General features: G+C 40.4%; 2 protein-coding genes and 1 long non-coding RNA gene across 6 annotated transcripts; all 3 read left to right on the forward strand.

The window, feature by feature from the left end:
• The first annotated feature begins 1,190 nt into the window (after window positions 1-1,190).
• Window positions 1,191-2,526, forward strand: LOC120291450 (2-oxoglutarate-dependent dioxygenase citB-like). 2 transcript variants are annotated; one of them, XM_039308818.1, is made up of 3 exons: window positions 1,192-1,749; window positions 2,126-2,224; window positions 2,316-2,526. In XM_039308818.1, the coding sequence occupies exons 1-3, from the start codon at window positions 1,530-1,532 to the stop codon at window positions 2,360-2,362; spliced, it is 366 nt and encodes a 121-aa protein (XP_039164752.1). In that variant the 5' UTR covers window positions 1,192-1,529; the 3' UTR covers window positions 2,363-2,526. The 2 variants fall into 2 exon arrangements, with proteins under 2 accessions (XP_039164751.1, XP_039164752.1); XM_039308817.1 differs by having other exon boundaries at window positions 1,191-1,749; window positions 2,126-2,526.
• A 481-nt stretch (window positions 2,527-3,007) lies between these two features.
• On the forward strand, window positions 3,008-3,993 carry LOC120291453. Its single transcript, XR_005549487.1, has 3 exons — window positions 3,008-3,116; window positions 3,198-3,290; window positions 3,379-3,993. It is a non-coding gene; the product is annotated as an uncharacterized LOC120291453 (long non-coding RNA).
• Window positions 3,994-6,242: 2,249 nt separating this feature from the next.
• On the forward strand, window positions 6,243-11,609 carry LOC108958261 (2-oxoglutarate-dependent dioxygenase citB-like). 3 transcript variants are annotated; one of them, XM_039308814.1, is made up of 10 exons: window positions 6,243-6,499; window positions 6,627-6,822; window positions 7,129-7,227; window positions 7,319-7,370; window positions 7,966-8,087; window positions 8,169-8,269; window positions 8,339-8,397; window positions 9,163-9,219; window positions 10,324-10,403; window positions 10,867-11,609. In XM_039308814.1, exons 1-8 carry the CDS (start codon window positions 6,392-6,394, stop codon window positions 9,197-9,199), a joined length of 774 nt encoding a protein of 257 aa, XP_039164748.1. In that variant the 5' UTR covers window positions 6,243-6,391; the 3' UTR covers window positions 9,200-9,219; window positions 10,324-10,403; window positions 10,867-11,609. The 3 variants fall into 3 exon arrangements, with proteins under 3 accessions (XP_039164748.1, XP_039164749.1, XP_039164750.1); XM_039308815.1 differs by having other exon boundaries at window positions 8,169-8,261; XM_039308816.1 differs by lacking the exons at window positions 9,163-9,219; window positions 10,867-11,609 and having other exon boundaries at window positions 8,169-8,261; window positions 10,324-10,390.
• Window positions 11,610-13,685: the final 2,076 nt, after the last annotated feature.

Here is a 13,685-nt window from a genome sequence, read left to right on the forward strand (position 1 = left end):
CCAATGACAAAAATTTTCATTTATTAAATGTAAAATAAAATAAAAAATAAAAAGTTCAAAGCATGTAACCACAATTTATGGATTCTCGATTCTCGATTTGGTTCGACCAAGAAATTGGGAATCAAACCATAGAGTAACGGTTCCACTTTTTCTAGCATTGGATCGATAACTGCGGGAAACTCGAATCAGATTAGTTTTTGCGGCCGGTTCGGTGCAGTTCCCTGTTCTATGCCGAACCCATGCCGTAGGCGATGAAGGGTGCGTTTGGATGGGCATTTAGAAAGCCCATTCGCCCCCAAAGCCCCTTCAGCCAAAGTATAGGTGTTTGGCAACCATTTCAAGGGGCTTTCAAATGAAAGCAGCCCTTGGAAATCTTGAAAGTATTTTTTCTTCCTAAACTACCCTCGTTAATTTTTCATATTTCCATTATTGTCCCCGTATTTATTTATTTTTTAAATGAAAAAGGAGTAGCCCTTCGCCGGACCGGCGAGGGCGACGGCCGCCCGGCGAGCCGGATCCGGTGCCGGCGGCCGTCGGGCCGAGGTCGCTCGACCTCGGGCGACCTCCGGCGAGGGTCGCGCGACCCGGTAGAGGGCCGGAGGTCGCCCGACCTCGGGCGACCAAGGTCGCGCGCCGCCCGGGTCGCGAGGCCCTCGCTGCGCCGCGAGACCCGGGCGGCGGTCGCTGGGTCGCGCGACCGCGGCCCTCGGCGGGTCACGCGACCCTCGCCGGGAGGTCGCCCGAGCCTCGGCCGATGGCCGCCGGCGCAGATTCGGCTCGCCGGCGACCGCGGACCCTTCACCGATCCGGCGAAGGGTTTAGCTGAATTTAAAAAGAAAAAAAGAAAAAAGAAAAATATATATATACACATTATACCCATCAAAAGCCCATTCATGAAAAGTTCTTCTTACCAAACGCACATTCAAAGTTCATTTTGCAAAATTTTTTTACCAAATAATCTTTGCATTTTTAAGTAGGCTTTTGACTTTCGGCGTTGCATTGACGGGACTCAAAGCTCATTGCGAATCTTTGAACCAAACGCAGCCGAAATATGCTTTAAAATTTGCTGACCTTCTGTCAAAAGGATAATGCCGCGTCAAATATCTTCGCTGAGTTTTTTTTTTTTTTTTTTTTTTTTTTTATCAATAAACGCCGTCGTTTTCTTCTTCTTTTCAAACCCCCCTACTCCCTCGATCACCTACCGGCAACTCAGAATCCCGTCACCGTCAGTCGTCGTCATCATCGCCGCGGAATCAGACGGGTGAACGGACGGCGATATCAGCAAGCGAGCAACGATCTGCCAGGCGGAGCAGCGTCGGCGAGCATGGATGACGCGAACGCCGTCGAAGTCGCCGGAGTTCCGACCTCGACTTTCAAATGCATCGATCTCTCGGGTTCTGATATCCAGCAGTCGGTGTCTCTGCTCAAACAGGTCCTCGATTCTCTCCAGTCTTTCCGATGTTCCGATTCGATTACCGGTACCGGAACCGAGGAAGCTAAGGTTTTTTGATTCGTGACGATGCTGGCGGATGAATTCGATCCGTTGGCCTCAAGCGTGCTTGGATTCTGGCTTTTTCTACGCGATCAATCACGGAATCGGCCAGGATTTAATGGAGGAGGTCTTCGTCCAGAGCAGGTGGTTCTTCGGCTTGCCCTTGAGCGAGAAGATGAAGCTGTTGAGGAACGAGAAGCACAGAGGCCGCACTCCTCTGTTGGATGAGGTCCTCGATGCTGGGAATCAGATTCAGGGTTTGTGTCAGATGTATTCATTTGTTCCGTTTTTTGTTGTCAGATCACTGAAGATTTTGCTGCTTATAGTGGATTTAGATGAACAGCTGATGATTTTGATAACTTCCTGTAATCAGCTGGTGGCTGGTGGTTGAGTAGCAGCTCTTAGAAAAGGAAGATGCAATTAGTCAATTATTATTCCTGGTTGTAATTATATTCTGGGAGGAGCGAGGATACTTCACCAGAGCTAACACAGAAATAGGAGCGAGTTGTTTGAAGTGCTAACACAAAACCATGAGCAATACAACAAGGATTTAGATGAAACTTGTTATTGTTTCTATGGTTATCATTTTCTGAAGATCAGTTGAGTAGTAATGATGCCAAGGACGTTTTATAGGAGATTATAAGGAGGGATACTACATAGGAGCGGAAGTACCAGAGGATGATCCTGATGCACAGAAGCCTCATTTTGGACCAAACCTCTGGCCTTCTGAGGGTAACCAGTTGCTTAAAATGATATCTGTGCAACTTCAAATTGTTGCTGGTGATATGTACTTATTTTGGTTTCATTGTTGTGTTTTCAATAGAGATATTGCCAAGATGGAGGCAGACAATGGAGAAATTTCATAGTTAGGCATTATGAGTTTTTGCTATGGATGATAAAGAGCCACGGGCATTAAATTTTGTTGTGAGTTGCAAGATGTGAAAGATTATTCCATCTGAGTAAAAGATAATACGGAGATGTTCTGTTTCTCTGACTGGAAATTTGGGCCTTTTCCAGTGTCCTAATGGTGGTCATCTTCCCCTTCCCGTTGCATCAAATCTTGCTAAGTTCCCTTAATGCCCGAGGGGGTTAAATTGCCCCTCACTGCCAAATTGCTTAAGCTCTCTTGGGCTCTCATTCTATGTTGGCCAAAGTGTAAATCTCTTCAAGTTATATGTAACTGCTCATTCAACAATTTCTAGGAAACTGTTCAAAAGCTACCCTGCTGCAATTTGAATAAAATATTTTCAGCTGTCAAGATTTACTATTAATCACACTGACCAAGAGCCTCAACTCAAATGTCTACTTATAGTGGTAGGGCTGGTATTGTAGTCACAGTTTTCATTGCATAGGATCTTCCAATCAGTTGACTTTTGGATCTGGTTATATCTCAAGAGTAATGCCTAGATGATCTATGTGGCAAGATCAAGTGCAACCTTTTGATATAAAAAAGTGATGGTAGTTAATTTGGTAATTTTTTGATTTGTGAATATTCACATCAGAAATGTGGCGAAAGTAGTCGCAAGGATCATTGCTCTAGCACTTGATCTGGAGGCTGATTTTTTTTACAAGCCAGAAATACTCGGCAAGCCTATTCTGATCTTGCGCTTGTTGCACTATGAAGGTAGATTTTACCACTATGAACTACAAAATAAACCCGACAATTTTTCCTTCCCATCCGGTTGATATTCCTTTCTTTGTTTAGGTCTAATCTATGATCCTTCTAAAGGAATATATGGAGCCGGGGCACATTCCGACTTTGGGTTTATTACCCTGTTGGCAACAGATGATGTCCCAGGTCTTCAAGTATGAAATGTTCTCTCGTAGAACTGTTGGTACAGCTCTATGCACAGTTATGATTCATGCAACTTTTTAAACTTATTCAGATTTGCAAGAATAAGGATGCTAAACCTCACATGGGAATATGTGCAACCTTTGAAAGGGTAAAGCCCAACAGAACCTGAGATGATTATGTTCGAGATCTCATATTTACAGTAACTTGGACACTTTTGGTGGAAGCCATCATGTTAGGATTTACATTCTAGTGATCTGTGGATTACAAACTTAACTTGGACTAACTTTGCCTTTAATATTTTACTTTTGGTTTATTGGAGCATGTACACGATAACATGCTCCCTTATACGCATGATTGGAAGATTGCTTCATGCCAATGTTGAGTGTTATACTACCCCGGTACTGGTCACAACTTTTTGACAAAAATCATTGATTGTTTGATGCTACTATAGTTCTTGTTCGTACAAAGGCAGTGATATTCCAGTTTAGAGAGAAAATAAAATCCTCCCAAGTAAGCTGTCTTTCGTAGAATAGTTTCTTTCCCATATATCATCAAGATGTCGCTATTGTATTTCCTCTGTCGTCAAATCTCGGCCCTAAGATCTAGTTCTTCTCCTCCTTGATTCAAATGACAGACTTTATGCGTTTTGTTTGGGTGTCGATGCTCTGCTTTGTACGTGATTGTTGAAGTGGATATCGCATTACCAAGGATCATAAAATAGTTGGACTTTTTGTTTATGTCAAGAGGACTCCATCTAAGTTTTAACTCCATGTTTCATGAAGAAAAATGTTTATTTTGGGACAAGGCATTGAGCTGTCCCTTATTTGATCAATTGATATGATCATCGCATGCTCACATAGGGTTGGAACCATTTCGCGTGGGGATCTAGGTGTTGTATTTATCATAGCTACTGCAGTTATTAATTTTTATTTGTTTTTGGATTGAGTCTCCAATAGTTATTAGACATGGTGCAAATTAAAAAATTTACTCCAGCATCAGATCCAAAACTAAATTTCTTCAAAATTGATTCACGTGCAGGTTTCCTCCCATCTTATGTCAGACCTACTTGGCCCGGAGACACAGCGATACTCATGCCGATTTAGATGTATACATAAGAGAAGGAGCTTAGGGTTTGCCTGTAAGGAGCTGGAGCCTGTCAACCAGCACTTATCCAGTAGAGGGTATGCTTTGAGAGCTCGTAAATAAGTGCATGATGAGCTTAGAGAAGAGCGTCGAATGGGGTACATGCGCTTACATACATACGCATACACAATTAATAATCTGCTTATGTTTTTGCATGGAAGTAATAGTTCAGCGGCTTCAGCCTTACTTGTGTCTTCTTGCTTCCATGATTTAGCTCCTAAATTAGTAGTTTGTACATGCAAATCTTTAAGAAAGGAAATAAAAAAGGGGAAGCCTTGCACATTTCTTAGCACCTACTTTCCTGCGCTTCAACGGACGAACGGTTGCTTCTTTGCGATAGTTTCGGTCGGTTGGACTATACGTGCAACTTTTGGCTATTTGACAAGATTTTTGGATGAGCTAGTCTTGTCGCTAAGCCCACAAAGGATTGAATATATGACGGGCTAAGAAGGAGAGAGCAGGCATTTCCGTGTGAGTGGGACTAGGAGTAGCACTAGCAAGAGCACAATCTGAGATTGTGAGCCGCTTTAGCTACTACGCTGGCTGCTACTTTCCAAAAAATCTTCCTGATCTTTCTCAAAGGTGGATTAGATCAGTCCGATCTCGAAGTCCTCCCGTGACGCGCTTGACTGGCCAACGCTTCCGCTACGTTAAACCTCAGGAACAAGCCTTGGAAACAGAGCATTAGACAAAGACTTGGCTACCTCTTTTGCTCTGTCCTCAATGTAGGTGCAAAATCTCCCGACGCCCGAGTAGAGTAATAGTGAGTTAAATTAGCAGTTAACTAGTTAATTATGCTCTTTTAGCTTTCTTGTATTTTAAAGACTTAATATATTACTCGAGAGATTGAAATGGAAATATGTAGTGGAAACATATGTTATGACATTATTGCTCTGCCTATTACACTCAAAATCGTGACAATCTCGAGTAGGTCTGTTTTAGTTTTCAAATTTTTGATATTGGGAACTAAATCGATTGGTTATGGAACCAGTTTTTCCTGGTCCTAGTGATTCTTGGTTCTACTTGGAAATTAGTCTGCTTTTTATATTGTGTAAAAAAACAAATTCTTCCAATAAAGTGTAGGAGTTCCACCTTTTCACTTCATAGCATATTTGGTGAAATCGATATGTGGTTGTTTATTCATGGTGAAAACCATAATTCAATTTTCGGTTCAACGTGAGGAACCTTTTTATGTCAATTCTTGGGTAGAATTGGCGATATTGACCTTGGAACTAGGAACCAAGCCAATCTTAGGCCGGTTCTAAGTTTGTTGAAGTGGAAATCGTACTGATTTTCCTTAAATTCAACCTTAAACTAGTTAGTCAAGACTAATTCAATACGTTCGTGGGTTGAATCAGTCTTGATGCTGACCCCTATTTGTATTGACGCATTTTATAGTTGCATTACATAAAATAGAGCATTAAGACAACGACATCTTATCTAATGAATTAAATAAGAGATTTTAAAATACTAATTGTTGATATCCTTCAAAAATCTTTTCATTTGAGATAAGGCCTTACTAGTATGTAAGAGCAATGGAATGGCTCTCCTACAACCTGTGTTTTTCTTAACCATTCAAAAATGAAGTATCACAAGAGTAAATTAAAAATAATAAACATGCATGTAAATATATATATTTTAAAGGTCTTTCCAATTTTAAGATCCATTTATTTCGTATAATAAATTAAAAAATATTTTCTTAAAATGATTAGTTATACCGAATGGAATAATTAGACAGAAAAATGCTTTAAAATTTATAGAAAGCATTAAGACGGGGAACGAGGGCATCACCGATGGCCGCATGCCTTGCCGATTCTTTATTCGTCCTACGCCGTCGTTTTCTCTCGTTCTTTTTCAGCCACTTCTCATCCATCACCTGCAACTCAAATTCCCGTCCGGCCTCGATCATCGTCGGTCGTCATCATCACCGTGAAATCAGTCAGGCGAACGGGACGGCGAGCATGGATGACGCGAACGCCGTCGACGTCGCCGGAGTTCCGGCTTCAAGTCTCAATCTTATCGACCTCTCGAGTTCCGATATCCGACGGTCGGTTTCCCTGCTCAAACAGGTCTTCGATTCTTCCGCCTTTTTCCGCTATTTTCAGTTCGATTTCCGGTACATGAAACCGAGGAAACCGAGGGTTTTTTTTTAGTCGAGAGGGACGCTGACGGATGAATCCAATCCGTTGGCCTCAGGCGTGCTTGGATTCCGGCTTTTTCTACGTGATCAATCATGGAGTCAGCCAGGACTTGATGGAGGAGGTGTTCGTCCAGAGCAGGCGGTTCTTCGGTCTGCCTTTGAGCGAGAAGATGAAGCTGCTGAGGAACGAGAAGCACCGAGGCTACACTCCTCTGTTCGATCAGCTCCTCGACCCTGCAAATCAGATAAACGGTTTGTGTCTGATCATCTTGCTGAAGATTTTGCTGCTTAAAATGGACGTTGATGAATAGCTGGTGATTTTGATAGCTTCTTGGAATCAGGTGGTGGTTGAGTAGCAGGTCCTAGAAAACGAAGATGAATTAGTTATTATTCCTATTTTTGATTGTATTCTTGGAGAGAACTGACACAGAAGAAGGAGCTATTTGCTCGAAGTGCTAAGCTCTAAGACAAAGTTTTGGCTGAAACTTGTTATTACCTATCTGCTTATCATCTTCTGAAGATTGTTCGAGCAGTAATGAATTTATTGAGGTTTTATAGGAGATTATAAGGAGGGATACTACATGGGAGTGGAAGTACCACAGGACGATCCTTGTGCGCAGAAGCCTCATTTTGGACCAAACCTCTGGCCTTCTGAGGGTAAACTGTTGTTTAACGTAATTTCTGTCTGACATAAATCAGCTGTTGATTGTGGATGTTTATTTTGGTTTCATTGTTGTATTTTGACTAGATATATTGCCAAGATGGAGACAGGCAATGGAAAAATTTCATTGTCAAGCATTGTGAGTTTTTTCTATAGATGATATAGAGCAATAGGCATTAATTTTTCTTGCTAGTTTCTCTGATAATACAGAGATCTTCTGTTTCTCTGATGGGGTATTTTGGGCATTTTCGGTATCTGATAGTCACCATCTTCTCCTTCTATATGCATAAGATATTGCCAAATTCTTGTAATTTTGAAGGTGGCCCAATGGGAGTTAAGTTGCCTCTAACATCTGAACTAAATATGCTCTCTTGGGCTCTCATCCTATGTTGGCCAAAGTATAACTCTTCTGGTTATTTGTAGTGGCTGATTAAACAATTTTGTGGGGTATTGTTCCAAGGCTACTATGCTACAATATGAACCAGTTATTTTTAGCTGTCGAGATTTACCATTAATCACACTGACCAAGAGCCTCAACGCAAGTGTCTAATTGCTTACAGTGGGATGGATGATATTACAGTCAATAGGGTCTCCAACTCTAAATCATTTGACTTGTAGATCCAAGAGTAATGCCTAGATGATCTTTGTGGCAAGATTAAGTGTAATTTGTTGCTATAAGCAAAGCGATGGTAGTCAATTTGGTAATTTTTTTATTTGTAAATGTGCACACTCAGAAATGTGGCAAAAGTAGTTACAAGGATCATTGCTCTAGCACTTGATCTGGAGGCTGATTTTTTTGACAAGCCAGAAATACTTGGCGAGCCTATTGTGACCTTGCGCTTGTTGCACTATGAAGGTAGATTTTACTTAAATAAACTTTATATTAAACCCAGCAAATTTTTCTTCTCATCCAGTGAAAATTCTTTTCTTTGTTTAGGTCTAGTCTCTGATCCCTTTAAAGGAATATATGGAGCTGGGGCACATTCGGACTTTGGATTTATTACCTTGTTGGCAACAGATGATGTCCCAGGTCTCCAAGTATGAAATTTTCTCCTATAAAACTGTTGGTGCAGATGATGTCCCATGAAACTTTTTGAACTTATTCAGATTTGCAAGAACAAGGATGCTAAACCTCCGAAATGGGAATATGTGCAACCTATGAGAGGGTAAAGCCCAACTGCATTACGATGGTGAATTTGAGATGATTATGTTAGAGATCTCATATTTAGAGTAATGCTTTTGGTGGAAGATCGTCATGTTAGGATTTATATTCTTATGATTCATGGCTTACAAATATAACTTGCAATAACTTTGTTTTAATCTTGTACTTCTGGTTTATTGGGGAATGTGCACTGTTTCCCCTTATATGCATGATTAGAAGATTGCTTCATGTCAGTGTTAGGTGGAATACTACCCCAATACTTGTGACAACTTATTGACAAAAAATGCTTCTTTGTCTAACCCTGATCTGCTATATGCCAGTTTAGAGAGAAAGTAATATTGTCAGATGGGTGATAAAGATGGATTTCCATTTATTAACTTAGAGAGGTGCCCTCATCCACATTTATATTACTTTCTGCAATTTGCATCTAAGTGTACATATTAACTTCGACCAGTTTAGTCCTTCTGATGCCTTGCTGATGAACCTCCCTCCTCCCTCCCTCCCTCTTCAAGAAAACACTCTTACACACGTTCTCACAATGGTTTCACAATGGTTTTCCACCATTCTTTCCTGGTTAATTTTGAGCAGGTCGACAGTCATAGAACTACCATGCATCATATGCATTCTAAAATTACTTATGTAATTACCCTCTTTTAGTTGTTTAGATTATATCTTAGATTCAGTTATACATAATCATCACAAATACGGAACAGAAGAATCTCACGGTAATCCTGAAAAGTAACATTCTTTCTGTGACTATTTTGTACAGAGCATTCATAGTGAATCTTGGTGATATGCTAGAATGATGGAGCAATTGTATTTTCAGGTAATATGCTTTAATAACGGTCTATATAGATAAATTGGCAAGAGGAAAGCTTTGAACATGAAGGTTGGAGATTATCTTATGGCAGGCTACTATATATTGTTAACCTGTCCCAAACTCCAACAGAATTTCTTCTGTTGCACTCTCTTGGCTCTTTCTGATATCAGTGGCCCATTTGTAGCGAAAGAGCATCTACTCTTGACATTGGTCAGGAAAAATTTCCATGTTAAACACGGTTGTTGAAGATGGTATGATATTTTGGTGACCTACATTAATTTGTACACAGACGAATTTATGAATATCAAACAATAAATTTGCTATTCTAGTGCTTTTATTATCACTCAGCTCTTATTGATCAACTTTTGGATACTAAACTTTGCATGTGTTCTGGGATCTCTGACCACAGAAAAGGCTTAACTTGCATTGTCATCATGCATGAGAACATGTTTAAATGATGTATGAAATGAGCTTTTCTGCTTGAATCTAATGGGTGTCCTGCTATTCTCTATATTTAGCAAGTCGTTCTCTATTCTTTCCTTTTTTAATTTGAGTTGCTGCTTTTTTGCTTCAGCTTGTCAAATCTATACTTTTGCTTTGCTTTTTCAATTTTAGGTCCATGCTCCATCGAGTTGTAGGGAATGGTCAAGAACGGTTTTCTGTAAGGCTTCCCCCTCCCTGGGGGACCCGCGGAAAAGCCAACACACACAAAAAAAAACATGCATTCTCCTCATTTTTTGAACTATTCTTCAATAATGTATTGAAAAAAGTCTGATTGGCGACCAAAGTTGTGACTACTTTAACCAGAAAAAAGGGCAGTTGAAGCCGATCTTGGATAGCTGTAAGCTGATTCAAGAAAAGGTCCTAGTTTTGAGATCACGATCTAGTGGAAAGTCAGTTGAACTTGCGATCATACTCATAGGAAATTCTTCTCAGCTTGAGATTATCTTCTGGGATGATCCACATTAGATTTTGCAAAAGAAGCCTAATTGTTTTGCCTTCCCTAGTTAGCATCTTTCATTCATTACATTCTCCATTCTTATTGACTTCTTTTGCCAATATTTCTGTTAAAAAAGATTCTACTTATGCTCATGTTCTCATGAAATGCAGATTGCATTTTTCCTGGAGCCTAGTCATGATTGTCTCATTAAGTGCTTGCCAACATGTATGTCAGAGGAAAATCCTCTGAAGTAAGTTGTCTACTGCACATTAGTTACTTTCCTATATATCAACAAGATGGTGCAATTCTACTTCCTCTCTTATCAGTTCTCAGTCCTAAGATCTCGTTCTCCTCCCTAATTTGAACTAGTGTCTTTTAGCATTGTGCTTGAATGCTGGTGCTCTGCTTTGAACATGCATGTTGAAGTGGATATTGCATATCAAAGGATCATTCAAGCACCGTAAACAGGACTGCACCAAGTTTAACTCCACGATTCATGAGGAAAAAAAATGTTTACTCATGAATTAGGCATTGACCTGTGGCAGATTTGATGAATTGATAACACTCTCTTTACAGGGTTGGATTCTTTTCACGTGGGGATTTGGGTACTGCGTTTAACATAGCTACTCCATTAGTGATTAGACATGGTGCAGATTAGCAAATTTACACCAGCATGGGATCCTAAGTTTGTTCAAAATTGCATCAATGTGCAGGTTTCCGCCTGTCCAATGTCAGGCCTACTTGTCCCAAAGACTCCACGATACTCATGCTGATTTAAATGTATACAGAAGGGAAGGAGCTTAGATTTTTCCAGTTAGAGTGGAAGCCTGTCAAGCCGTGTTTGCCCGAAGTAGGGGTGTGTTTGCCCGAAGTAGGGGTATGCTTTGATGACTCATACAGATGTGCGTCATGAGCTTAGAGAAGAGCATCCAATGGGGTACCGACATGTACATGCATATACAACCAATGATCTGTTTATGGTTATGCATGGAAGCAATAGTTCAGCCGCTTCCGCCTGATTTTGCTCCTAAATTAGCTGTTTGTACATGCCACACTTTAAGAAAGGATGTGAAAAGGAAATGCCACACTCATGTCTAAGCACCGACTCTCCTGCGATTCAACGGATGGGTCTGTCAGCTTTTCAACCATAGTTACAAAGATTGGACTGTACATGCAACTTTCTGCGTACTTGACAAGATTTTTCTAGACGAGCGGGCGTGTAGCTAAGCCTACAAAGGATTGGAAATTTAACGGGCTGAGGAAGAAAGACCAAAAATTTCCATGTGGATGGGACTATGAGCAGCGTTGGCAAGTGCACTTACCGAGATCGTAAGCCACTTTAGCCACGTTGGCCGCTACTTGCCAAGAAATCTTTCTGAGAAGTTTCTAAGAGATATATAGATCGTAAGCCATTTTTCTAACTCTGTTCGTTATGGAGAAGTTCATCTTTTTAGCATTTGTTGATGTTCTGTTGGGTTCCCTATTGATGTTTCGCCGGATCTTGGCGAGGGCGAAGGAACGGGTATTATAATTTTACAATTTAAAGTCACCATGACATGCACAAAGTCCACGTAATTTTCTCCATCACACGTCAGCTTCATAAAATTGTTATTCATGACATATTTCATTTAAAGGATGACAAAAATCATATTAAATATATTACGGATCTAATTAGACCAATTGAAAGTTGCGGGAAGATATTTCACATTAATCGAAAGTAATCTAATTGAATTGATTGAAAGTTCAAATATGACACGAAGCATGGAAAAAATTTGACAGACTACCAACAACATTAACTTTCAATTAGTCAACTTCCCAAGAGACACTTGATATTGCCCCTATGGGAAGGTCATGACAGTTATCACAAAACCTTTTCACATTCTTACTTTTGAAAATTGGTCCAAAAGTCCATTTGAATCCTCACAAAGTTGAAAGTAAGTGTGAACATATAAACGTGAAGAACGGTTCATGGACGTGATTGAGGGACATCATTTGATAGTTAGTCTTTCTTTACCTTTTCACATTCTTACTTTTGAAAATTCGTCCAAAAGTCCATTTGAACTCTCACAAAGTTGAAAGTAAGTGTGAACATATAAACGTGAAGAACGGTTCATGGACTTGATTGAGGGACATCATTTGATAGTTAGTCTTTCTTTACATTATTTTCAAGTGTCGAACACCTAGAGTGCCAAAACTTGGGACGGAGGGACACTTAAGTGCCAAAAGTTAGGAAAGTGATACTTAAGTGCCAAAATCGGAGCAAAATAGATCACTTAAGTGACAATCCGGTCAAAATGTTGACGTGGCGATTTTCCGGCTACGTAAACGCAAAACGTCATTTTGCACGTTGACGTGATGAAAAAAAGCAAAAGCGATGTAATTTTGTTTTTCGACGTGGTAAATAATTAATATAAAAATTAATTAAATTATAAAAATAAATAATTATTATTATTTAAATAATTTTTTAAAAGGGGGTGGGGGAGAGGTAGCGGCTGAGGCCTCGAGCCCTTGCCGCCGCCGACGACGGTGGGGAGCATCGGCCGGGGTCGCGAGCCCTAGCCAGGGGCCGGCGACCCCGATCGGGCGGTGAGGGCCCGCGAGCCCTTGCTGATCTAGGGCGAGGGTCGCGGCCCTCCCTGCATCCCGCGAGGGTCGGCGGCCTCGCGGCCTGTCATCCAGTGGTCGCCGGCCCCCGGCTAGGGCTCTGTGACCCGGCCGACGCTCCCCCACCTCGCCGGCCCTTCCCCGGGCAAAGGCTGGCGGCAAGGGCTTAGCCCTCAATTACTGCCTCCTCTCCCCCACCTTTTTTTTTTTAAAATTATATTATTTATTTTTATAATTTAATTAAATTAATTTTTATATTAAAATTTGAATTTGCTAAAAAATGACGTCGTTTTTGCCTCTTTTTTTTGTTGAGTAAGCACTCTAGTGAGCCACGTAGATGAAAATAATAATAAAAAAATTGCCACGTGGGATTTTCGGTGAGGTTCGCCGAAGATAAGACTTAAGTCATCCCACTTTTCAAAAAAGTGACACCAAGTGTCACTTTCCTAACTTTTAAGTGTCTTTCGTGCAAAGTTTTGCAGACTCAGGCCTGTACTTCTCCCCATTATTTTCATTTTTTTTTTGAGTGAAACAACCACTTGGTAGGTTTTAGTATTGAACATTAAGAACCGGTTGAAATTAGCGAACCGTCTATTGATACAATCAAAAGAGACTCTATTCATTATGGAGAAGTTCATCTTTTTAGCATTTGTTGATGTTTTGTTGTCTTCTCTGTTGATGTTTCGCCAAATCTAGGTGAGGGCGAAGGAATGGGTATTACAATTTTACAATTTAAAGTCACCATGATACACACAACGTCAGCGTAATTTTCTCCATCAAACATCAGCCTCATAAAGTTGTTATCCATGACATATTTCATTTAAATTAATAAATGAAATGATGAAAAAAACATATTAAATATATTACGGATCTAATTAGACCAATTGAAAGTTGAGGAAAAATATTTCATATTAATCAAAAGCGATTT

This window comes from Eucalyptus grandis, chromosome 3 (assembly GCF_016545825.1).
Source record: "Eucalyptus grandis isolate ANBG69807.140 chromosome 3, ASM1654582v1, whole genome shotgun sequence".
In the NCBI taxonomy this organism is placed as follows: domain Eukaryota; kingdom Viridiplantae; phylum Streptophyta; class Magnoliopsida; order Myrtales; family Myrtaceae; genus Eucalyptus; species Eucalyptus grandis.